This window comes from Crinia signifera, chromosome 12 (genome assembly GCF_055691185.1).
Source record: "Crinia signifera chromosome 12, ASM5569118v1, whole genome shotgun sequence".
In the NCBI taxonomy this organism is placed as follows: Eukaryota; Metazoa; Chordata; class Amphibia; order Anura; family Myobatrachidae; genus Crinia; species Crinia signifera.
In genome coordinates, this window is record NC_139228.1 from 19,344,816 (window position 1) to 19,369,894 (window position 25,079).

At 46.1% G+C, this 25,079-nt stretch overlaps 1 protein-coding gene across 1 annotated transcript in view; it reads left to right on the forward strand.

Annotated features, from left to right (window-relative positions):
- The window catches only part of HEATR4 (HEAT repeat containing 4), a 53,105-nt gene that overhangs the window by 26,478 nt on the left and 1,548 nt on the right, over positions 1-25,079 (forward strand). Inside the window, 15 exon segments of the mRNA XM_083167549.1 lie at positions 800-873; positions 3,550-3,701; positions 3,939-4,719; positions 8,050-8,237; positions 8,428-8,567; positions 8,928-9,138; positions 10,632-10,775; positions 11,541-11,729; positions 13,607-13,767; positions 18,835-18,939; positions 20,124-20,242; positions 20,919-21,099; positions 21,751-21,820; positions 23,241-23,427; positions 24,509-24,587. Of these exon segments, the coding sequence (XP_083023675.1) occupies positions 3,956-4,719; positions 8,050-8,237; positions 8,428-8,567; positions 8,928-9,138; positions 10,632-10,775; positions 11,541-11,729; positions 13,607-13,767; positions 18,835-18,939; positions 20,124-20,242; positions 20,919-21,099; positions 21,751-21,820; positions 23,241-23,427; positions 24,509-24,587 (2,538 nt within the window). The 5' untranslated portion in view covers positions 800-873; positions 3,550-3,701; positions 3,939-3,955.

A 25,079-nucleotide genomic window follows, 5' to 3' on the forward strand; every position in this document is an offset into this window, starting at 1 on the left:
AGCATACACAAAGGTATGCTACAGGGTAGACGCACCAGAAGAGGTAAAACAAATGATTGATGATCTAGGTAGATTAGAGGAATGGTCAAGAGCATGGCAACTACAGTTTAATGCCAAAAAATGCAAAATCATGCACTTGGGTCTCAAAAATCCAAATACTAAATATAGTATAAATGGCACTATAATGGAAACTACTGAGGAAGAGAGGGGTCTAGGTGTCACAATTTCAGGGGATTTAAAGGCAGGTAGGCAATGTAACAAAGCAATGAAGAAGGCAAGTCAGATGCTTGGTTGCATAGGGAGAGGTACAGTATCAGCAGTAGAAAGAAAGAAGTAATAATGCCACTGTAGGTCATTGGTACTACCTCATATAGAGTACTGTATTCAGTTCTGGAGGCCATATCTCCAGAATAATATAAATACATTAGAGACTGTACAAAGATTTCATTGCTAAAATAAAGAAATTTGTAAAGGCTTCACCATTTAGGCTTTAGCAAAAAGAATTCGAATACAGGATTAAAAAAGACATGGTTGTGAATCTAGGCCACGTTGCTTAGCGATCACTGAGGACAACACTACAATGTACAGTGTATGTCATTGTGTATACAGGATCGGAGAGAGAATGTGATTGCTATGTAACTTGGGTATTCCTGCAAGAGTAAGTGCAGCTTTACTTTTCTATGTAAACGTATATTTATACTATTATGTACTTTTATTTTTCTCGTTTAATGCGTAGCATAATAAAATAGTATTCAGCAATAGATAATAATCTAGTTATCTGTTTATTTCTTTAACACAGTTACCAGGATCACTGCAAATGTGATTTGAAGCACTTCAATTAGAAGAGAAAGGCAATGGGCGAGATGTAATAGGGTACAATTTTTTAGGTGTCTAAAAAAAAATTGCACCAAATCGCACGTCACATGTCCTCCTGAGCAAAACCAGCCCTGGGCTTATTTGACCGGTCCTGGTTTTAAAAATACAAGTGACAAATTGTGTAGAGGTCCCCCGTATTTAAGGAACCAGCAACAGGCTCTTGGACCGGTTCTAGTTCCAAAAACATGGGGGACAAAAAAACTGGGGGTCTCCTGTATTTCATAACCAGCACCGGGTTCAAACTGCCAGCGGTGTCATGTCACAGCCGGGGACACTTTTATACAAAACAATTCTTTTTCCATTTCCCCCCCCCCCCACAGGTAGACTCTACCTGTGTTCAGTATTTATAAAAACAGAAAGCAACATATTAATAAAGGTATACGGTACTTGTTTCCTAGCACGGCCACACCGATTTACATCGGGGTGGTCGTGTTGGAAAAATCGGGTCGATCGCATCGCATGCGATTTGGTCGCATGCGATGCGATCGACGCGACCGACCGATTTTCGACACGATTTTTTGATTGAATGAAATGTAAATCGGGTCCCTGGGACCCGATTTTACATTGTATTCAATGTAAAATATTCCCAACCCCCCCAAATTTAACGGCGTACACCCCACCCCACGATAGACGCCAACCCGAAGCGTGGCGAGCGCAGCGAGCCCGCGAGGGGCGGCGGTGCGCGTCCTCCGACCTTTTCATTCCCCTACTATCCACGTCGGCGTGGAGTTGAGAATAGAATAGTGTGGCGAGCGCAGCGAGCCACCAAGCCCGAAGCGTGGCGAGGGGACGCGTATACCTGTGAAGTTATACGCGTCCCCTCGCGGGGCTCGCTGCGCTCGCCACGCTTCGGGCTCGGTGGCTCGCTGCGCTCGCCACACTATTCTATTCTCAACTCCACGCCGACGTGGATAGTAGGGGAATGAAAAGGTCAGAGGACGCGCACCGCCGCCCCTCGCGGGCTCGCTGCGCTCGCCACGCTTCGGGTTGGAGTCTATCGTGGGGTGACGACGGGGACATCTATAATGTGAAATGGGTCATATTGGCCCATTTCACATTTTTCACATTTTCTCACGATTTCAATGTTAAAAAATATTTTAACATTGAAGCCTATGGAAAAATCGGGGGCATCGCGTCGGGACCAATGTTAATGGTCCCGACCGACGCGATGCCCCCGATATTTTACCTTTCCCGACACGATTTCAATGTTAAAATATTTTTTAACATTGAAGCCTATGGAAATATCGGGGGCATCGCGTCGGTCGCGTCGGGACCAATGTTAATGGTCCCGACCGACGCGATGCCCCCGATATTGTGTCCTAGCCGGCAAAATGGACCAGATTTCAAAGGAAATCGGGTCCATCGTATGGATCGTGTACCTTAACTTAAAGGTACACGATCCATAAGATTGTGGCCGTGCTAGGAAACAAGTACCAGGTATACTATTAGTCGTGATAACGCGATCTGCAATTGCAGCTAAAGTTATCGTTACAAAAGCTGCTTATCGCGGGTATGTGTGCTCCCATTTTTTTAACCTATCCTATTGGAGAATCGTGAAAAATCGAGTGACCTGCGATGTGTTAACCCTTTCAAATCCAACGTCTGGTCAGGTTCAACAGTCCTAGCGCTAGTAGCAGATCCAATGGTGTGCCACTCTAAAATAAGAAACATAGAATTTGACGGCAGATAAGAACCATTTGGCCCATCTAGTCTGCCCCTTTTTTTACCCCCTTTTTTATCCTTCAGGTAATCACAACCCTTTTTAATCCTTATTTCTTTGTAAGGATGCCTATCCCAAGCATGTTGCCTAAGAACATTAGGCAACAAAAGTTTAACCAGTGAAAAGTGTAGGGGGAAATAGGGAAATTAGCCTGTATCCCCAAAAAGCAGGATAGGATAACAGCATAGAAGTATATTAGATAGAGGGCTTAATAAAAATATATTGTGGACTTCAAATTGGCTGCAATATGCATATTTTAATTGAAAAACAAGAATAAAAGAAAGCTTTTATGTGTCAAATAAATTCTCTCATAACATTTGGGGTACATGAATATGGGTATAAGTATATATTTTGGTCATTCAGAGGCACTTTAAAAACCTTGGAAAAATAAGCACCCCAATATACCTGCTCCTTTCCTTGAAAACCCATTTCCATCAGTTAGCACTTTATCAACACAAAACTGCCATCTCATTATACCTATATCTAATTAGTCATTAAGGGGAGTTACCAAGGGGTTCTGCCCCAATTTTCCCCATCTTTTCACCTGTTCAGAGTAGGTATAGAGCACGAAACCCTATAGAGGTTTATCGCATGCGAGCTACTGGATAGCTGCAAAATCATGGGTTGTAAAAAAAAAAGCTGCATTATCTTTACCGACATATAAGGCACCCCATGAGACCAGGACAAGGGTGTTTTTTATCATGTACTCCCCCCCCCCCCCAGCAATGTGCTTCTGCCCCACCATGTGCTATTCCTTTAATGTGCACCTCCACTGATTGCACACCCTGCCAGCGGTGACTTAAGCAGTACACCCCAGAAAGTTTCCTCAGATGGTTCCTCCGCAGACAGAATGTACTTTCAATATAATGTATCATACTACTACACAAGCATCTGCTTCCCATATATGCATTGGGTCCTTGTATGGCTCACCTCCCACATATTAACCTTCGTAGTGCACCCAACATGGCTGCCTCAGTATGAACACTTCCACCGTCAACCCCGGATCTTCCACCCTGGTAAATACTGATATCGAAGACCTGAGAATTTCGACCCCGCTTGACACTTTCACACAAGAAAAAGCCCACGTTGGACAGCAAGTTAGCAGGTAGAAATTTTTGACCCTTTAATTAGCTTTTCTGTGTGAAAGGCGTATTTCTAATGTATTTCTACATTTCTTGTTTAAGGTATACATTTATATTTTGCAGTCCATCTAGTTATTCACAATGATTGTTTATCCTCTCATTTAAATAATACAATTTTGATGTGTCTGATCTTTTATGCTAATTAGTAATTAATATACGCAATATATAATATGTATTTTGTTTTATATTTAATTTGAAAGGAAATCCCTTATCGGCGATGGATGTCCTTTCAAACCATTGCAAAATTGTTGGAAACAACATGAAACCATCACACGTATTACAGCACGGAATTCCTTTTACGTTTCCCGTCACCAAATTCTGCCCATCAAACCGACACTCACTACAGTGTCACGCCAAATACATTCAGAATGTATCGGGAAACTTTCATTTTTCTAAAGAGGTGATAAAAGACCGAGGGCTTGCCAGTCTATCCTATCACGAGTGGGATTCAAACGATGTATATAATCCCTTGTATATCATTTCACAATCAAAAGGTAGAACCAAGATTCAACCAAAGCCAAACAAATTGTGCCATGTAAGACAGTCGGCCACCTCCAAAGGAACTAAAGGAAAAAGTTTAATCGGTTATAGAGCTAGTCTACGAAGGAAAAGTGGGGAAGATGGGCCGAGAAGTCTTGCTGTAGAAAATACAAAATCTAAAACCTTCTTAACAGAGGTACCCAGCATATTAAGTTCATGCAATGATAGTGTAGAAGAGCCAACTAAGGCATTTTCTTCTACTGAGTCGCACAATGAATCTGTGGGATGCAATGAAGTTCTCCTGAAGATGAAGACAAAGGATCCGGGTCACTGCCTTAAGGATCATCAAGCAGAAAGTAACAGGAGTAACCCCAGTGATGAGCTGAAGTTGGAAGAGAACTTTAGAACCTGCAATGGGCTAGAACAGTTGCACTTACAGAATGATCCGGTTACTACGAAAGAAGTGCGGACATCCGAGACACTGCTTCCTGTGTATTATAAGTAAGTGGCAACGGGATACGGTCATAGGGACTTAAGGTTAGGTCGACATGACTTAAGGTTGACAGGGTCATTAGGTCGACATGGGTAAGGTCGACAGGGTTTTTTTGAGCCAAAATGTGCCGACATTTCATGCCCTACCATCCACTATGGCATTGTGGGAGAATAAAATTGTGTGCCCGAACGCTCGCCATGCGAAGGGACACAGTGGTACGTTTTTCAGTGTCCATGTCGACACGACATGTGCCGACAGGCAGTATTTCCTACCATCCACTAGGGCGTGGTGGGAAAATAAAATAGTGTGCACGAAGCATGGCAAGCGTAGCGAGCCATGCGAGATGTTGGTGTGTTTCGGTCCCCATGTCGACATAACATGTGCTGACAGGCGGTATTTCATGCCTTACCATCCACTAGGGGGTGGTGGGAGAATAAAATAGTGTGAAGAGTGTAGTGAGGAACCGTGCCCGAAGCATGGCGAGCGCAGCGAGCCATTCGAGTGGACGCGGTGCTACGTTTTAGAGTTTATGTTGACTGTGTTAAAATTTGGTAAAAAAAAATGGCATGTTGACTTTTTAAATGTCGACCTTGCCCATGTCAACCTAACGGCCCTGTCGACCTTACCCATGTCGACCTAAAGTAATGACACTGTCGACCTAAAGTAATTTCGACCTTCCTACATGTTGACCGTAACTCATGTTGACCTAAATGCATCCTGACCTAATGGTGTCGACCTAATGCTTGTCGACAATAATGCTGGTGACCTAATGATCCATACCCGTGGCAACACGCAGTAATGCAAATATTCATCTGTGAGCATAGTGCCTCTAGTTTCCACTTACAGGGGAGCAACTTTTGCAGTCTTTGGCTCATTCACTTCTGTTCATACCAGACAGTCGTGGTCATTTAAAATTCTGCACTATACATATAAAGAGATCTGGGAGTAGATTCCAGACAGGCAGATCCCTAAGTGAAGCGCTACGCGTTATCTTTCAAACACAAAACATTGTGGTAATTTAAAATAGCCGTAAGCCTTTCCTAGCACATCAGTCACATGCTCATATCACACACGAGCAAACGGCTGATTCTGAGAAGTAGTGTTTATGTAACTGGAGCGATCAGCATTAGTGTGAAAAAGAAATTCAAACGGAACACAGAGGTTCTGCGCAAACTGGATAAACAACAGAAATAGTTCAAATGGCTGCTAGTTGTGAAGTCCAATCCCCTAGCCGCCTTCCCAATGGCGGTAACTTGACACGAAACAGGTAAGTATCACAAGGATACAGGTGGGGGTCGGTCCTCACTATTAGCGCTCACAATAAATGATTCAACCACACCTCCCTTAGGATTTAGTGGCGATCCTCTTCTCCAAAATAACGACAGCTTAGAATTAAGAACTCTGGACCATTTTCATACTCCAGGTCAGCACACACTCCATCCCAATGGATTTCCACATAGGAAGAGAGGAGAACACGATTGCGCAATACCACTTTTATTTATGTACACACAAATCAGACAAATCAATGTTTAAAAAATGCACAGATCCAGTAGAGAGGAGAAGGGGTGAAGTTTACCATTTGAGATGGAGAACCAGGTGAAAGGCTCTCTGAATGGGCTTAGGCAGTGACAGATGTTGGGACCCGGGTGGTCACGGCGTCAGTCCACAGAGAGGGCACTCCTTCTCCAAAATCTCCTGGTCTGTAGGTGCAGCCTGCCCCAACGCGTTTCGGACACCAATGTGTCCTTTTTCAAGGAGTATGGCTCTGAAATATAGTGACTTCGGGGACTCAAGGTCAAGGTCGGCGCTGAGCAGGGAGATGAAGTCGGAGGGCATGGCCGCTCGGGCCAGCTGGAGATTGCGGGCTTTGAGGGGGTCGGCGGTTCCGAACCGCCGACCCCCTCAAAGCCCGCAATCTCCAGCTGGCCCGAGCGGCCATGCCCTCCGACTTCATCTCCCTGCTCAGCGCCGACCTTGACCTTGAGTCCCCGAAGTCACTATACTCCAGAGCCATACTCCTTGAAAAAGGACACATTGGTGTCCGAAACGCGTTGGAGCAGGCTGCACCTACAGACCAGGAGATTTTGGAGAAGGAGTGCCCTCTCTGTGGACTGACGCCGTGACCACCCGGGTCCCAACATCTGTCACTGCCTAAGCCCATTCAGAGAGCCTTTCACCTGGTTCTCCATCTCAAATGGTAAACTTCCCCCTTTCTCCTCTCTACTGGATCTGTGCATTTTTTAAACATTGATTTGTCTGATTTGTGTGTACATAAATAAAAGTGGTATTGCGCAATCGTGTTCTCCTCTCTTCCTATGTGGAAATCCATTGGGATGGAGTGTGTGCTGACCTGGAGTATGAAAATGGTCCAGAGTTCTTAATTCTAAGCTGTCGTTATGTTGGAGAAGAGGATCGCCACTAAATCCTAAGGGAGGTGTGGTTGAATCATTTATTGTGAGCGCTAATAGTGAGGACCGACCCCCACCTGTATCCTTGTGATACTTACCTGTTTCGATCAGCAATAGTGTAGGCATCCATGACACTACTGTAAAATAGATGTCTTGAATGCATTCCAAAAGTGGGCACCCAGAAACACCAATTTCACAGACAGAACAGAGCCTCTACCAGGTTGCATGTATGGCGTATAACGTATAACAGGGTGTTCAGTGATTGCCCCCTTCACCCCATACCCTTCTCAGCAGCAGCACATCAGGCAGGGACTGAGCAGGGACTGCTGGGCTCAGGAGGGAGGCTGCCATACAGCTGCGGGCAGAAGAGACGTGTTACCTGAGAGAGGGGGTTGCCCTCATCACCACCTGGATATGATCCTATTGTATATTCATGTTTACAGCACGTATGGTATAATAGTTAGCATTACTGCCTCACTGAGGTCATGGGTTTGATTCCCACCATGGCTCTAACTGTGCGGAGTTTGTATATTCTCATCGTGCTTGCGTGGGTTTCCTCCGGGTACTCCGGTTTCCTCCCACAATCCAAAAATATACTGATAGGTTAATTGGCTCTCAACACATTAACCCTAGAATGTCTGTGTGTCTGTGTACATGTGGTAGGGAATATAGAGTGTAATAAAAAAGCCCCCACTGGGGCAGGGACTGATGTGAATGTTCAAATATTCTCTGTAAAGCGATGCGTAATATGTATGCGCTATATAAGAAACTGTTAATAAATAATAAATAAATACAGCACATTCGCAGATCAATAGCATTTGTTTGATGCTTACCCATTAGGATAACTCCTCTCCTTCCAGGGTTATTGTGTTCTACATTACTTGTCCATCACATCAGGGAGAAATGTGACATCAGTCTTTCTCTTTACAGGATGCCGGGCTACACAGCTCCACCAAGACACGTGCAGGAGATCAATGCCAAGAACAGCACAGCAGAATCATTAGCCATCAAACATATCGAACTGTCTCCACCTCTGCGGCACCAAGGTGTAATAAACCCAAAGGCTGGGAAATATGTCTATGCCACTGAGAATGAGTTTGAGAAAGAGCTTTACTCAGGTGATTCCCCCGTCTGAGGTCATGGTTCTTACTGCGGCAGGGTACACATGGGAGAAGTAGGTGTTTTGCTGCCAATGGTTAGATACACCTATACTATACTACATGTATCTAGTCTGACTATAGGTATACAAAACAGCTTCCCTATATAAACGCTATACACCTAATTAGATTTATTTTTTTATGTTTTTAGGGGAGAGTAAAATGATACATCAGAAAGACAGAAATGAGAAGAGTTACATTGTCATGGACAGCAACAACAGATATAAAAAGCACGTACAGGAATCCCTGCCCAAGTCTTACCAGGAATGGTTCTCCACCAGGGGACATGCAGGTAAGCTTACACCCTTACGGCCAGGTGAGTCTGGCGGAGATGCCAGCCACAAGGTCAAAAGCAGGTGTGCCTACCTGACCCTCCCCATGAGGGAGAAAATGCTCTGTTCCTGGACTTCCCTGGTAATGTATGATTGCCACCATCTGTGGTGAGCTAGGTAATTGATAAGAAAGGTGTTTCACCACAGGCGATGGCAATCATACATTACCAGGGAATTCCAGGAACAGACCATTTTCTCCCTCATGGGGAGGGTCAGGTAGGCAAGTATGGTCAAGAGTTGTCACAATCTCGTAATCAGTGGTTTGCCAGTCTGTGTGTTCTAGCAATTGGACTAAAATTGCTTTGATGTGTTTTATATTGACTCTTATGTGAGTCCTGAAAGAGGTGTCCGTCACTGGCTAGCCCTTCCAACACCAGATGTGGGGAAGACTGAAATCCGCTCACATGAGACCTCTACAAATGGGCCCTGCGGTGGGGACAAGGAGCCCAACAAGGCACCACAAAGCCCGTTGAATGAAATTCAGGTCCTGCGGAGTGTGGTGTCTGAGTGGAGGACAGCCTGGACCTTCAGTGAGTACAGTATGAGTTGTAGTCCGTTTCCTTTTATCTCACATTACGTAGCCCTCAGAATTTGCACCTCCCCTAGTTTCCTTTCCTTTCTTTAGTAAATGATGGTGTGTGTAGTGTTAGATAGTGCATATAACATTATCTGAGCTGAGGCGTGTGAGCTAAAGATGATGGAGGCATAAGACTCGTGCGTCTTGGGTCTCTTTTCCATATTTGCCTTTTACCACCGAATGTTGCGGCGGACTCTATGTTCTCGATCTTCCCGTATAGCCTTTACAACAGGGATTTGCATCTGTCTAGGTCCTTTGCCCTGGATGACAGAACTATTCACACACCCCACCCTACAGCCGAGGCTGTTGATTTGATCTATGACAGTTTCAGTACTTGTGTATTATCCGGGTGCCCGATTTTTTCATTGCATGCCACTACTTAAGGCATGCAATGCGATGCGATGCAATGCGATGTGATTTTTCATTGTAAAGACCCGATTTTTAATTGTATAGTCAGCCATGGGTGATTTCATACCCCCACTATCCAACTACGCATGGAGTTGACTTTATATAGTGTGGCGAGCGCAGCGAGCCCCCGAGCCCGAAGCATGGAGAGCGCAGCGGATTACTTTACATGTATTCTGCGTTCCCTCGGGGTGCTTGCCACGCTTCAAGCTTGCCACACTATATAGAATCAACTCCATGCGTAGTTGGATAGTGGGGGTATGAAATCACCCATGGGTGACTATACAATTAAAAATCTGGTCTTTACAATGAAAAATCACATTGCATTGCATTGCATGCCTTAAGTAGTGCGATGCGATGCAATACAATGAAAAAATCGGGCGCCCAGATATTACACAAGTACCACAGTTTCTGTATAATTCTGAATGAGGTGTCCGTGAGCCCTCCCAACACCAGATGTGGGCAAGACTGAAATCAGCTCACATGAGACCTCTACAAATGGGCCCTGCGGTGGGAACAAGGAGCCCAAAAGTCTCCTCCCCTTGCGTATAACTGATCAGCGCAATGTGCGATGACTGAGACGCCAACTGTTAGTGCCCGTGCACGCTGTAATACTGATTGGTCCATTCTTATCCAGAGCCATTGGTCACATCATCACAACTTGCTCCATAGCAGGTGTAATTTTGTCCATTTGACCTTGGCCTCCTATGTGTGCAGCTGTACATCTGGAAATGCAGTGACACGCCCCAGACACTCCCATAACACGCCCACTGAAGGTACCATTTATGTGTGCATCCTACTAGCCCTCTTTCAGGAACGCCATTACATTTCCGCCATACTCCTGTTCCCATCTGCACACATCTGAGCATACACTCTGTGTAACGCATGCGCCATAGGTGCACATAGTCGCTGATCTACGTGAACGTATGCGTGTGACTCCGTCAGGCCTTATGGGTTTGCGATTTCTGTGAATATAAACATATTGGAGTCATTAGTTAAATGATCTATTTAATATGTGGATGATGTTTTTGGACAAAATAGGTGTCAACTGGAAAGATGCCACTCTGGAACAGCTCACGAGAGATCTTGGCAGTGTGCACAACACCCACAAAATCTCGGCTCTTATAACTATAGCTACTGCAGCTGTTGCTGGTGCACAGCGTGTGACTTCACCCCAGGAGATGGGTGAGTAATAAAATCCAAACACTTTCATGGGATGAGAAACTTACCTATACACACCACTGTGCCATCCACTATAGGCACCACCACACTCTCCACTATAGCCACCACCATACTATCCACTATAGGCACCACCGCACTCTCTACTATAGCCACTACCATACTAACCACTATAGGCACCACCGTACTATCTACTATAGGCACCACCGTGCTATCCACTATAGGCACCACCATGCTATCCACTATAGGCACCACCGTACTATCCAATATAGGCACCACCATGATATCCACTATAGGCACCACCGTACTATCCAATATAGGCACCACCGTGCTATCCACTGTAGGCACCACCATACTATCCACTATAGGCACCACCGTGCTATCCACTATAGGCACCACCGTGCTATCCACTATAGGCACCACTGTACTATCCACTATAGGTACCACCGTACCATCCACTATAGGCATCACCGTACTATCCACTATAGGCACCACCGAACCATCCACTATAGCCACCACTGAACTATCCACTATAGGCACAACCGTACTATCCACTATAGCCACCACCGAACTATCCACTATAGGCACAACCGTACTATCCACTATAGGCACCACAGAAGCATCATGTTGTAAAATGTAATACTACCCCTCTGGATTAATGCATGAATTGTAGCACTCTGGGAAATTCCTCAGATGAGAGAATCACTGCATGTAAGCATCTTCCTAACGCATCTTTGAGATTATTCATTAATTTATTCTCTTTTAATGCAGCTAAAATAAATAGCAGCCCAAACAAGCCACTGGCTGCGCCACCGCTACCGGAAGCAATACTGACCATGATCTCTGATGCCCTGCGGCATGAGGATGCTCTTGTGAGGATGGCTGCTGCCCTGTGCCAGTTCCTTACACAGCAAGTAAGCGAGAAAGCCAGGAAGCTGATGTTCCATGTCCTAGAGAGTGGTATGCAACTATGTGGCTTGTCCATTATTTATTTTATTTGAATTTCTCCTTAGCTATATACAGGGTTTTGTAGGGTACAATACATGGTATATAATACACAGTTGACATGTTACATTTGCCCCACCTGCAGTGCAGCATGGTTTTGTCTATCTGCAAAAATTGCAGCTGTGCTAACTGATCTGAATCTGTCAGTTCCAACTTTATAATTTACAATCAGTGAGTTCTGATGTCATCTCTGATGTCATGGATATAAGAAATCACTTATAGCACTCATATAGTCACAGAAGTCCTAGGGGTCCATGTACTAAGCCTTGGGAAGAGATACAGTAACGTGGACGGAGATAAAGTACCAACCAACAGACTCCTAATTACCAGTACCTGTAAGCATACCTCCCAACATTTTCTTCTTTACGGCTGGGACTCCCGTGCGGCCCTGATATGGGGGCATGGCCTCTGGGAAAGGGGGCGTGGCTTCACATAATTGTCTGCGGTTATAAAGCCACAGCCAGCATCTATTCCTCAGCAGAGCAGCAATGGCAGGGAGTCTCTCAACTGCCACCTCCCTTCCATGCGGGACAGTCCCACAAAAACAGGACTGTCGCGTGAATATCGGGACAGTTGGAAAGTGTGTGTAGGGGAGGAAAGGGTCTGCACTGAAGAGTCCCATATACAGATCAATAATCCCTGTGTGCTCCTAAATCTACATTCAGTATAAAGTCCCCAGGTGCTGCTTTCTGTCATAAACTGACAGGGCCGGCTCTGCCACTAGGCAGCTTTAGGGTGCCAGGATCTGGGGGGTGCCTCCGAGTCTGAATCCTGGGATTGAGCCAGTTAACTATGTGGGTGCACCTCAGAGCTCCTGTGGAAAAGCAGTGATCATGCTTGGATCCTGCTGTGAACCGCCCAGGTGCTGCTGTACATGCAGGTACCCCTTCAGTGCTGTTAATTCGGAGTCAGGTGACTTCATTGCCTCTGGGAGTTACGCCCCTAGGGGGAGGGGGGCAGTACATTGATGTTTTGCCTAGGGTGCCAAGAAACCTTACATTGGCCTTGTATACTGATAGGTGGAACACAATGACCCATATAAAGTTGTTTTTGACATGCAAACACTCCTCTGCAACACTGTACAAGATAAATAAGGACATGCTAGCCCTCTATCCCCGCCAGTCCTCTGTTATATGACGATGTCACTATGCCAGGGCTGCCTACCCTCCCGGAATGGCCAGGACGGTCCCAGAAATAGGGTCCCCCTCCCAGCCCCCATGGAAAGAGGGGCAACCCTCTCAAAAATCTGTCCGGCTGCCCCCCTCTCCCCCCCGTGGGTCAAATGACGCGAATCGCAACATTTTAGCCCTGCCCACCGCAGTTTAATGCCTTAAAAAATGGCATTATACATCGGGGGCATAGCTAAAATGGCACGATCGCTCTGGCCAAGCCCACAAACAAGTAGCCACCCCACCCTTTTTCACTCCCCCCTTGAGTTAGCTTCCCTCTCCCAGAAAGGGCAGCCAGAAAGTAGATAAGTATGCACTGTGCATAGATCCCCAATCCGGTCATCTGGGGACCCCAATGGTCCAGGTTTTAAGTTAATCCATGGTTCAGCACAGATGGTTAAGTCAAATTGAGTATGGTACTAATTAAGTCACCTGTGGCCAAGCATGGATATACTTAAAGCCTGAGCCGTTGCGGTGCATTAAAGATCGCATTTGGGAACCTCTGCTTTTGTTACTGATATCAGTGATCCAAGTTTGTTAGAGCCTCCGCTGGTCTCTTCGTTCTAAGAACAACATAACAGACAGAAGCAAGGTGACAACCCTGCATCGGCGCACAACAGCCCGTACAGAGATACAACACTCTTACACATCATGTCTTACTAGGTACGGATGCAGACAGCTGGGCCGCTGCCCAGTGTCTGGCTCTGGAGGGAAATCACAGTTACCTTGTAATAAAGAGGATCCTCACCCAGATGTTTGAAGTGGCGAATAAAGAAACCGAGAAAGTCTGTTGCTATGTGTTACGGGAACTTAGTAAGCGCACAGTAAGTAGTAACTGTTGTTGTGCGTTGCTATATTTAAGATTGGGACTTGGAGAAAGCAAGAGACTGTGGCACTAGCTTCAATGGGTATACTAGGCAGGACGGAGTAAATTTGCTAAGATGGAAGTTCTATTGTAGATGGGGGGACGACGACGACGACGACGACGATGACAATAGTTTATGGACAGGTGGGTTGACCCCAAAGAAGTTTGGAATACTCCAATAAGAAAAGTAAATTGCATCTGCTCAGCCGGTAATACCACTATTGTAGCACATTCATTTTCATGAACCGATTAGTTTCTTCCATCTCAGCAGTTGTTACGTTGCCCTCTTCTCATTGTTCTATTTCTTTTTGTTTTATGCGTTTTTTTTACTAATTGTAACCCCCCCCTTCTCCCAATTATAGCAATGATAAACTACTAGTTACATTAGTTCTTCAAGTTGGTATTTGATTACTGCAGTGGTTCCCAAACTGTGTGGCTAGGCACCCTGGGGTGCCTCAGGACACTTGCAGGGGTGCCTTGGGTTGGTGGACCAGGATCAATTCATATTATTTATGGACAATGTACCAGGCAAAACCAGTGCTGGCGGCTGCCAATCATAATATATGTGGACAAACAGAAGCAAACCCTGTCCCTCACCAGATAACTGTGACATATAAACACAATGCACTTCCTTTATTATTATTTTTCTGAATTTCTCGATAAGAAGCATTTGGCCTCATACAAACAGGCCAGACAAATATTCGAAACTTACTTGGCTACTCAAGCAAAACACTCAATAGACTATACTAGAAACAGATTTTACAGGTGGGGAGATAAAGCCGGTAAACTATTAGCGAAGATATCCACACCACCTAAACGACGCAATATCATCACCTCGCTAAAACACCCAACCACCGGAGAAGTTATAACCAAAACCTCCGAAATTGCCTCCCAATTTCAAACATACTTTGAAAACTTATTTACCTCGTCACCTGTGGACCCTGTTGCTCAGGAATCTTTAATCCCCAATGAGGTCTTACCCCTCCTTACACCAGAACAAAAGTCTGCCCTCACAGGGACGAAATTAACTTAGTAATATCCAAACTGCCAAATGGCAAATCCCCAGGACCGGACGGACTTACCGGAGAATACTACCGTATGCTTCAGCCCCAAATTGCCCCTACTTTACTAGAATTATTCCAAAACATATACAAAGACAACATCCAACCGCCCTTTTTTAACGAAGCCCATATCACACTTATACCCAAACCAGACAGAGACCCGAACTTACTACCTTCATATAGACCAATAAGTCTCCTAAATGTCGACTACAAAATATTAACTAAAATAATGGCCCTGCGACTCCAATCTATTTTACCTGACATACTCACGCAATCACAAATGGGGTTTGTACAAGGAAGGCACTCGATAAAAGCAGTACGCGCGGCGATAGCAGCAATCATTTCCTCCCACAACTCCCCTCACTCTCGAAATATGCTATTAAGCTTAGATGCGAACAAAGCATTCGACATGATATTATGGCCGCACCTATACTATGTTCTGGAAAAAAGGGGATTTGACCCAGGATTTATAGCCTTCATTCGCACTATATACCAAAACCCACAGGCCTCACTACTAATAAATGGTTGTAAAGGACCCCGCTTTAAACTAGAAAAAGGAACCCGACAGGGATGCCCTTTATCACCCCTCCTATTTAACATCGCACTGGACCCCATTCTACGTACACTACACAACTGGCCAGATTTCAAAGGCGTAAAAATAGGCATACAAGAGCTAAAACTATCAGCATTTGCAGATGACATCCTCCTTTACGTAAACAACCCAGAGACTACTTTACCCTCCCTATTAGACAAAATAACATCCTTTGAACCTATAACTGGACTTAGTATTAATATCGACAAATCGAAAGGCATGCTCCTATATGGACCCAGCAGCCCCCCCCCCCCCCGTGGGCAAACCAACTCACACTAAAATGGCAAACTTCACATATCCCATATTTAGGGGTTTTACTACCACGCAACCCTGCAAATTTATACACTCTGAATGTCACCAAAGCTATTAACACCTTAGCCAACGATATCAATAGATGGGAACATCTACCACTTTCATACCTGGGAAGGGCAAATCTATTAAAAATGGTAGCAATCCCTAGATTACTTTATCCCTTACAAATGCTTCCTGTGTTACTAACGAAAAAAGACACTCAAAACATTACAAAACTCTTCCGACAATGTATCTGGAAAAATGGTCGAGCACGCATAGCCATGAGAAAACTTGTTCAACCAGTATTCAATGGGGGCATAAACTTTCCAGACATCACCACATATAATTATGCAGCACTATTCAGACACTTACGGGACTGGCTACACGGCAGCTCAATATACACTAACACAACATTAGATCAAGGATCCCTAGGCAATACCAATCTAATCAGCTTTCTCCACCAACACGATCAGGAAATACCTGAAAATATAAAACATAACCCTCTCCTATGGACCACTAGGAAAATATGGCACATACTGCGCCATGCAGCAGGCTTGAACCAACACCACTCCCTCTATCTACCCCTTCTAAATAACCCGGCATTCTTGGACGGCATGGCTGCTCACCCCTTCAACGCTTGGAAACAGGCAGGTATCACCTCAATAGGATCATTAACAATGAAAGAGGAGAGGCGCCCTTTACGCTTCTCCGAACTATCAGCCCAATACACTACGGTCAGCCCATACCCGTTAGCATTTGTACAGGCCAGATTCTATGTATCGCATGTTCTTAATCATTTTGCAGACGCTGACTGGACTAATACTCTGGACACCATGATGTCTTACCCGGTTCCAACCTCCAAAGCTATATCAATACACTACACCTACCTAAGACAAATCATTGACCACTCTGTAATAAAAGGGGGAATGGCTACTTGGCTAACCCACTTTCCCTCACTAGACATAGCACAACTGCAAAAAGGTCTCCTCTACTCCCGACAGACCCTCAAGGCCAGCATGTATACACAACTTTTTCTCAATATATACCATAACTCATACTTATCTCCAGTTAGAAGATACCACATAGGAACCTCCAATACCCATACCTGCCCAAAATGTCACATGGAAAATGCAGACAACTTCCATTGTCTGTGGGCTTGCCCAATAATACGCTATTTTTGGCTTCTAATAAAACGCTACGCGGAGGCCAAATTAGTCACATTTGTCCCCATGAACCCAGAGTGGGCAATTCTAGGCATATTTAACCCGGATATGCGCATGACGAAAGAAAGCAAAAAACTCTTGCTGGCCTTGAGTGCTGCGGGAAGAAAGACCATCCTACAAAGTTGGATTGATCATACACCCCCACAATTCCCTGTATTCCTAGCAAAGCTTCATTTCTTATTCAGAATGGACTGGGTAGAAGCAGTTGTAAATAAAAACAAACAAGTAGAGAGATTTTTCCGCCTATGGGACTCCTACATACCAACCTTACCGCTTAACACAAGAAAAATGATACATGCTAGTCTGAAATCAACCACATGGTATCTCACCAGAATGGCTGCCCTGGACCCCCCTGTTCCTCTTGAATGATATTTGACTAACACGCATAACGGAAATGTTACCAGGATTGGTTAATAAAATGTATGACGGTTGGATGCATGACACATAATTCTGTACAATACTAAAATGACTTACTAAATATCAAATAATGTACAACGTTTGATGGATATTACCTATTGTATGGATACAATGTCTCAATAAAAAGTTTAAAAAAAAAAAAAAAGAAGCATTTGGCCTAGGGGTGCCTTGAAAATGTTTTGATGCTCTAGGGTGCCGTAATTCAAAAAATGTGGGAACCAGTGGATTACCGGGTAACAACTGATGATGTTATGGTTGTGGTACTGTCACTACAGTACATGCAGAGATTAATGGGTACATTTACTAAGATGGAAGTTCTATTTGACATGGGATGTTGGGCAACCAATCACATACTATTTCTTGTTTATTTAGCACCTTCTTGAAGATAATAGATCATATCTGATTGGTTGCCCGTAGCAACATCCCAGGAAATAGATGTTGAATTTCCCCCTAAGGGGGGTACGCAATGTGCCGCCACTATTTCCGACGTGGGAAATAGCGGCGGCTCCCTAATTAATGACAGCATTGATGCGGGATCACGGCAGAACGGGCCCGACTTCAGAAGCTGTCGGGCCCTTTCTGCTGATAACAGCCGTGGATTGACGTTATCCGGGCCGCAGATCGACAATCTAGGGCCGTTTTCGTGACCACGCCCCCTTTGCGCCCATCGCCGATTATCCTGCATTACAGTAACTGCTTCCAGTGGCAAACACAGGATTTTTAGATGGGGGTTTCCAAATGTATTCCAAAATATCCCATTCTGCAGTGCATTGGAGAGGTCCATTGTGAGGGCTCAGATCCACACATACAGTAAATGTGGTAGAAGAAGCTGGTAGACTGGCCATGTGCAGCAGCTCCGCTCTGTCCCTTACACTGTATTATGTGGTGGCAGCTCTATTGATCATATTATATACCAGTGCTATTGTTGTCATATTTAAGGCAATAACCAAGAGGGGGGGGGGGTTTCCGGACAACCAGAACCCCCCCCCCCCCCCCCCTGCGTTTGCCTATGGCTTGTACAATAGCGGTTGTGTTGGTTTGGTTCTACCCTATATATGGCTACACTTGCCAACTCTCTCGCGTGTTGCGGGAGATTCACGATTTCTCTGCACCCACGGAGGAGCGGCAGCTCTCTCATCCCATCCGCTTTCTAGGGAAGCAGGCAGGATGAGGAGATTAGACAGGGGACTTGTGTCATTGAATGGAGGGGTTGGTGCTAATGATTCATATTCTCATAATTTTGCCCCACCCCTACTGCAGACCCACAAATTGTGCCACTTTGAAGCAGGGCATAGTGATGTGGCCCCCATACTCCACCCCCTGAAGTGCCAGGCATTGTCTCCTCTCCGTTCTTCTCCAGAGAGAGGAAATCAGAACAATAGGCAATTATGCATTAGGCCAAAGTCATTACTAGTATTTGAGTCTGCAGTCTTTTCTTATAGACGCTGGTACATGCTATGCTGGGGGAAGCACTCAACAGTGGTAACTGGAGAGATAGGACTGTGGCCTGCAAAGCCCTCTCTCACCTGCAAGGGGACATCAGCCAGGTGAGCATCCTGAACATTACTCATAATTATGTCTATACGCAGGAACATGGGAGTCCGACTGCATCACCATATGTTATATATACTGTATATATAATGAAAGTCTCCAACAAACAATAACGGTGGGCATTTTATTAGCTATACTAATACTGATTATAGAGTGCAGTCTCACTCACTTCACAATTGTTAATGTATATGAAAACTTTGGGGCTGTTGTATAAAGCAGTGAGAAGAGTAGAGAAGTGGGTCAAACCAGTGGTTGCCAAGAGTAGAAGCTAACTGGTTTCTGCAGGTACGGATTAAGTGGGGGGGGGGGGGGGGGGGTGCACATGGGGGTCAGTAATCCTGGGTCCCCCCTGTGGTTGGCATGTATTTTATTAATTTTTTTCAGCTAAAGGTTTTGTAAATGGGAGTGGGGTAGTGCTGCAGCCTCACCTATCTGCCAATGTGACAATGATTAATGGTGCTGAGAATCGGGAGCCAAGGTACACTGACTGCACAAGTGTACAGTGGATTACCTGGGAGTTGACTAAGACCCATGAGACTTTGCACAAGAGGTCAGAGGCTGAGAGTCTTGTGTTGAGCTCTGCTTGGTGTAGCTCATCATATGCTTCTAAGGCCATGGAGGACAGCAGCAGCGGCCTCGTCATGGGTGGGTTTTTAATTAGAGGCAGCACTGAGCCTGTCAGGGCTCCTACAAAGTAAGGTACAGAGGGACAAACACAGGCTTTTCATGTGGTATTATATGTATGTATGTATATATATATATATATATATATATGTGTGTGTGTTTGCATTAAAACCCCCCCCCCCTGCATTTACACATTGACCAAGTTTATACTGCCTTCACTCTGTGTTTTGACAGTGTAATATTCCCCCGTGCAGTTTGCGGCCAATAATGACAAGTGCAAGGGGGCCCCCCTTTCTAAAATGACCCCGGCCCCCCGAAGACTTCATTCAGCCCTGCTCTGGGAGCACCACTGACATTCACCTCCCTATGTGGGACGATTTGGTAATCACCCTTAACCCGCCAGGTGTCTAGCGTACAGGTCTGAATCAGGCCCTCTGTTTGGACCATAGCTGGCCTGTATTGTAGGGTTAACGATTCCCCTCTAGGCCTCCAAGTCTCTGCCATTAATCGTACAAATGTTTTTGGCCAACCCATGATGTTTTTTTCTTCCCTTTAGGATCTGAAGAACAAGTTGAGCCATCTCATGTGGAATGATTGGAGCCCTACTGTCCGTGGGGCAGCTGCTAAAGCACTTGGCAAACTGGGTCAGGGGAAGGAGGTGCATGACCAGATAAGGTAAGGACGCCGCCGGCCCACCTTCGGTATTCACCAAGGCTTTCTCTGCTACCGGGGAGCTCATGTAATAGTTCTGTGCTGGAGGGAGGGGAGATGTCCCACAGAACAATGGGGTAGATGTATGAAGCTGTGATGTGGGAGGAGAAGGGAGTCAGAGGAGAAGTGGCCCATGGCAGCCAATCAGCTGCTCTGTATAATTTTATATTATGCAAATTATAGATGATACTTCAGTGCCAATTGGCTGCAGTGGCTCACTTCTCCTTTGGCTCACTTCTCCTGCCTTATCATTGTTTCATACATCTACCCGATGTCTTTAATTTCAGTCTCTAATTTATGGCAGCCAGCATAGGTCATTTCCCACAATGTAAGACATGCGGCTGTGGAGTTATAATAATTACACTAGTGGGTCTTTCTGTCCTCCTCCAACCAGTTCCTTCATAGGTGATCTTATCAGCTGTCTACGGAAAAGTTACGCTTCCCCATAAAGCAGGTGCATTGGCAACAATATAGGCATACATTAGTATGGACTTTACATATGCCCTTTATTGATGTGCAATTCAGTATGTACAGGTTGTCTATACATAAGCAGTCATTCGGCTATCATAGCTGCATTGCACCCAATTTTTGCAGCTGGAACAGTGTATTACAGTAGTAATAATGATAATATATTTCCCAGGAAGCACTTGGAGTGTGACAGTTGGAAAGCCAAAGTGGATGCCTTATCCCTGATTGGTGGGATTCGAATAATGACAGCTCAGCTGCTTCCGGGATTCCTGCAGTGCTTTGGTAATGACTTTGTAGCTGTTCGCAGGCAGGCCTGCCAGACTGCCGGTCTGCTCCGGATTACTGATGAGATGGTGAGTGGATAGAGCTTAGCCGGAATCAGTGGCAGTGGGTTTCAGCGCAGAGCTGCTGTGTCACAGTCTACAAGCGCCGACTTGGGGGAGCGGTGAAACGGGACCACAGTAGCGCCACTGCCCAGGAGTGCACATGACATCAGCGGCACCGCTGACAGGAGACTATGGGATGTTAGCGGCACCGCTGGTGAGGAAACAACGTAACATGTCAGTGCAGCTGACGGGAAGCCACTACTGGAAGAACGTGAGACATTTCAGCACAACTGATGAGGGAGCATAGGATGTCGGCTCCCTCTTCAGATTGGGACATATGAGGAGCATAGGACGGCAGTGGCGCCAATGCTCGCGGCAATAGATTAAAAAAACAAAATGGTAAAAAAAACTTTAGAAGGGTGCAGGGGATTGCCTGCTGGGACCTCGGGCCCCCCCAGCGGCTGGGCCCCATTGCAGTTGCATCCCCTGCACCCTCTATAGTTACGCCACTGGGATAGAGGCAACCAGAATAAGGAACTACATAATGCAAATACAAGACACTTAGGACATAATCAGCATTTATACTGCTGTGTGCAGGCAGCCTTAGCCACACGTGCATATAGGGAACCCACCACATGATGCTACTACAGCAGCAGACTGACAGTATCCTTCTTCTAGGTCATACACTGTCTCTACCAGCTCATTCAGAGTGATCCCGTGTGGAAAATCCAGGCGCATGCAATCAAAGGTCAGTAGGTCTGGAGAACCTAAAACCCTCTCATTCTGTCACATAGGACCTTATTCTAGTCCATTCGGTAGTGGGTGTTCATTCGCAAGGGGCTGATGTGTTTGCAATGAGCATTTCTGCGCTGGGTGCGTGCGGCCATAGCGAAGCTTGCGGCCAGTGGTGGGGCATAGGGCGGCAGGCAGGGGTACTCGCCTATGAAAACGCTGGACGTTCCAATGGTAATTGCCCGGTGACATGGGCGGGTAGCTGACATCACCGGATGTCAGCTGCCAGCCCTTTTCCTCGAGAGCGTACACCCTGGATGGCTAACCTTGACACTCCAGATGTTTTTAAACTACACATCCCAGCATGCTCTGCTTCAGTTTTGATATTTTGGCCATGCTAAATCTGATGCAGAGCATGCTGGGATGTGTAGTTTAAAAACATCTGGAGTGTCAAGGTTAGCCACCCAGGGCGTACACACATATACATGTGACGTGAGAGTCACCTTATTTATGCGTGTGCACACCACATCTTTCGATGGTCGGCAACCATCGAAAGTGGTGGAAGGTTCCCACTGGCATGCGAATGGATGTATACGTAAAACATCCATTCGCACGCCATGCGAACGAATGCGCCTTGCGAATGGTGGGCCGGCATACCACCATTTGCAGGGCGGGTTCTGGTTGACTCACAAGCAGTGGCGTAACTATAGCGCCGCAGCCCCCGCGGTGGTGGGGGGGGGCGCAGAGAAATTGGGGGCGCCGCGGGGGGGGGGGGGGGCTGCGGGGCTATAGTTACCCGCAGTCTGCGTCTCGCCCGGCTCTCTGTCGGGACCTTCCTGACGTCACGGTCCCGGCCGGCTCCTGCTGCAATGAAAACTGACAATTAGAAAATGGCTGCCCCCATACTGCAGACAGTTTTCTGTCTGCAGTATGGGGGCAGCCATTTTCTAAGAGTCCGTTTTCATTGTAGCAGCAGGAGCCGGCCGGGACCGTGACGTCAGGAAGCAGCAGGAGCCGGGCGAGACGCAGACCGCGGGTAAGAAGGGGGGGCAGGTTAGGTGCGGGGGGGGGGGGGGGCGCCAAATAGTTAGTTACGCCCCTGCTCGCAAGGATGTAAATCCGCATCTGAACGAATTAACCTGAATAACCCCCATAATGGGGGTGCAGCCATTTAATGAGCTGATCCAACATTTTAGGTATTCATTCACTAGTAAGAACCAGTGAGGTGCCTGAGGCACGAGGCATCAGTGATATCACAGGATCCTAGTGAATGGAAATGGTGGAACCCCCAAGCCTGTATTTAGAACTGGACTGCTATTTGTTGCATGATTACAATGTAAGTGTAATATGCTATATATTGTAGTAGAATATACTATAGATCACAGTACCATTGACATCAAGCAGGAAACTCATGTTTCGGTGTATTTGAACCCTAGCTCTGGGCAGACTGGGGCTTATTACAGCCCGTGTGAGAGAGCTGCTGCTGGGCGCTGTGCGGGCAGAACACCCAGGAGTACGTATAGAGGCATATCGCTGCATCGCCACACTGCACTTGTGTGATGCTGACATTCAGCACGCTCTGCAAGACAGGCTGACCCTGGAATCCCATGAGCTGGCCAGTAGGTGAGTGTGTCACATGACTATTACAGACGCAGGTGAAACCTTATGTGAAGTTATTATATGCGTACACACTGCCCAAATGGCTGATATAGTGATACACCATCGGCCAGTGTGTACAAGCGATATATCTGTGAATGGCGTTGTTGAGATATATCGCGTCAGCTCTGCAATAAAGCCAATGCCTGATATCTAGAGATGTATCAGCGCATCGCGTGTATCAGCGCTGTGTGTACGGGCGATCTGTTGACTGCCGTGCCGGGAGCGGCCAGTGATTGACAGCTCAGTAGGTGGCCCACTTGTGATGTCAGTCCTGACGAATTGGGCAGTGTGAATGGAGAACACGCTGCCCGATCCATCTGTAGATACTGTATTATCTGCAGATCAATTGATCTGCAGATATATCTTCAAGTGTGTAACCAGCATTAATGTTGTCTGGGACTCGAGGCAAATTCTTTTTCACATCTCCGGTGTTATTTGCCCTGGATGATGGATCCTACCAGTTGCTTTCTCTGACTCATTATCACACAGTCATTCCAACCTGACTTGGAGAGTGATAAAGGCGAGAGAGAGACAGCCTGAAACAAGTGAATTAGGAGCTGAATGGTCATACTTTATCTCCCTCCATAGATTAGTACATTTGCCTTAGTCAGAGGAGGCGGGGCAGGAGGAATACTGTAGAGTTTGGGCAGCCGCCTGTCACAGCGTGGGCGGAGACATGTTGTAGGCGGCTGATATGGGCAGGGGTGGAGCTCTTTCAGGTCACTGAATTTCAGACATCTCCCATCTGTGATGAGAAAACCTAATGCTCCGGGACAGGTCTGGTCATTTCCAGACAGTCTGTAGGAATTCATGCCAGGTGGTAACCCTACACAAAAGTGTACTGTTAAAGAGTGTCAGAGGTGTATAGCTTCCCTTTTACATGTCTGCATGAAGGGAAGAATATTCTGGGGAGCTTTCAAGTATTGAGAAGCATTAGCAAGAGACCATGTACCTGCCAGCTCTCTGCTCATTGGCTCTGAACAATGTTGTTTATATTAATGCATGGCAGATACGCTGTGAAAACTGTTGTTTTCTCACAATTTAGGGAGGTGAAACGGACGTTGACTGCTTTAAACTTGGCGCACATTGGGAACCAGGAGATGATCTTCATGATAAAGCATCAGGTGCATACTAAGGAAACTTTATTAACTAACATAGGAAATGGACGACAATGCAGTGTAAAAGATGCTCATCTCAGTTACCGCAACTTATTCGCAATTGGATATGCAGACGTCCCCCCCTTGTCGGCATTTCGGCTGTCGGGATTCCGAACGCCGGGATCCCGACCGCCGGGATTCAGTACTGAATCCAGCCTATACGCAGGAACGGGAAACATGGACTGCTTGAGGAGGTCTATGGTACCACATACAGCAGTAGTCATTCAGGCACCATGTTTTTGTATACTAGAGCTCGCAGCTGACATCAGATACATGCCTAAACAACGGCAATGACAAGCCGGCAGTTTAACAACCACTCTCCGCTAACACTGTGTTAACACCCCCTAACTGGTCACTTCCTGTCATCCAATGCACAGTGGCATCTTCATTGTGTGCGGGTACGCAGCGGCACCTTGACGAGTGCACAATGCAAGCGCAATGCATGGATAATCAATCGGC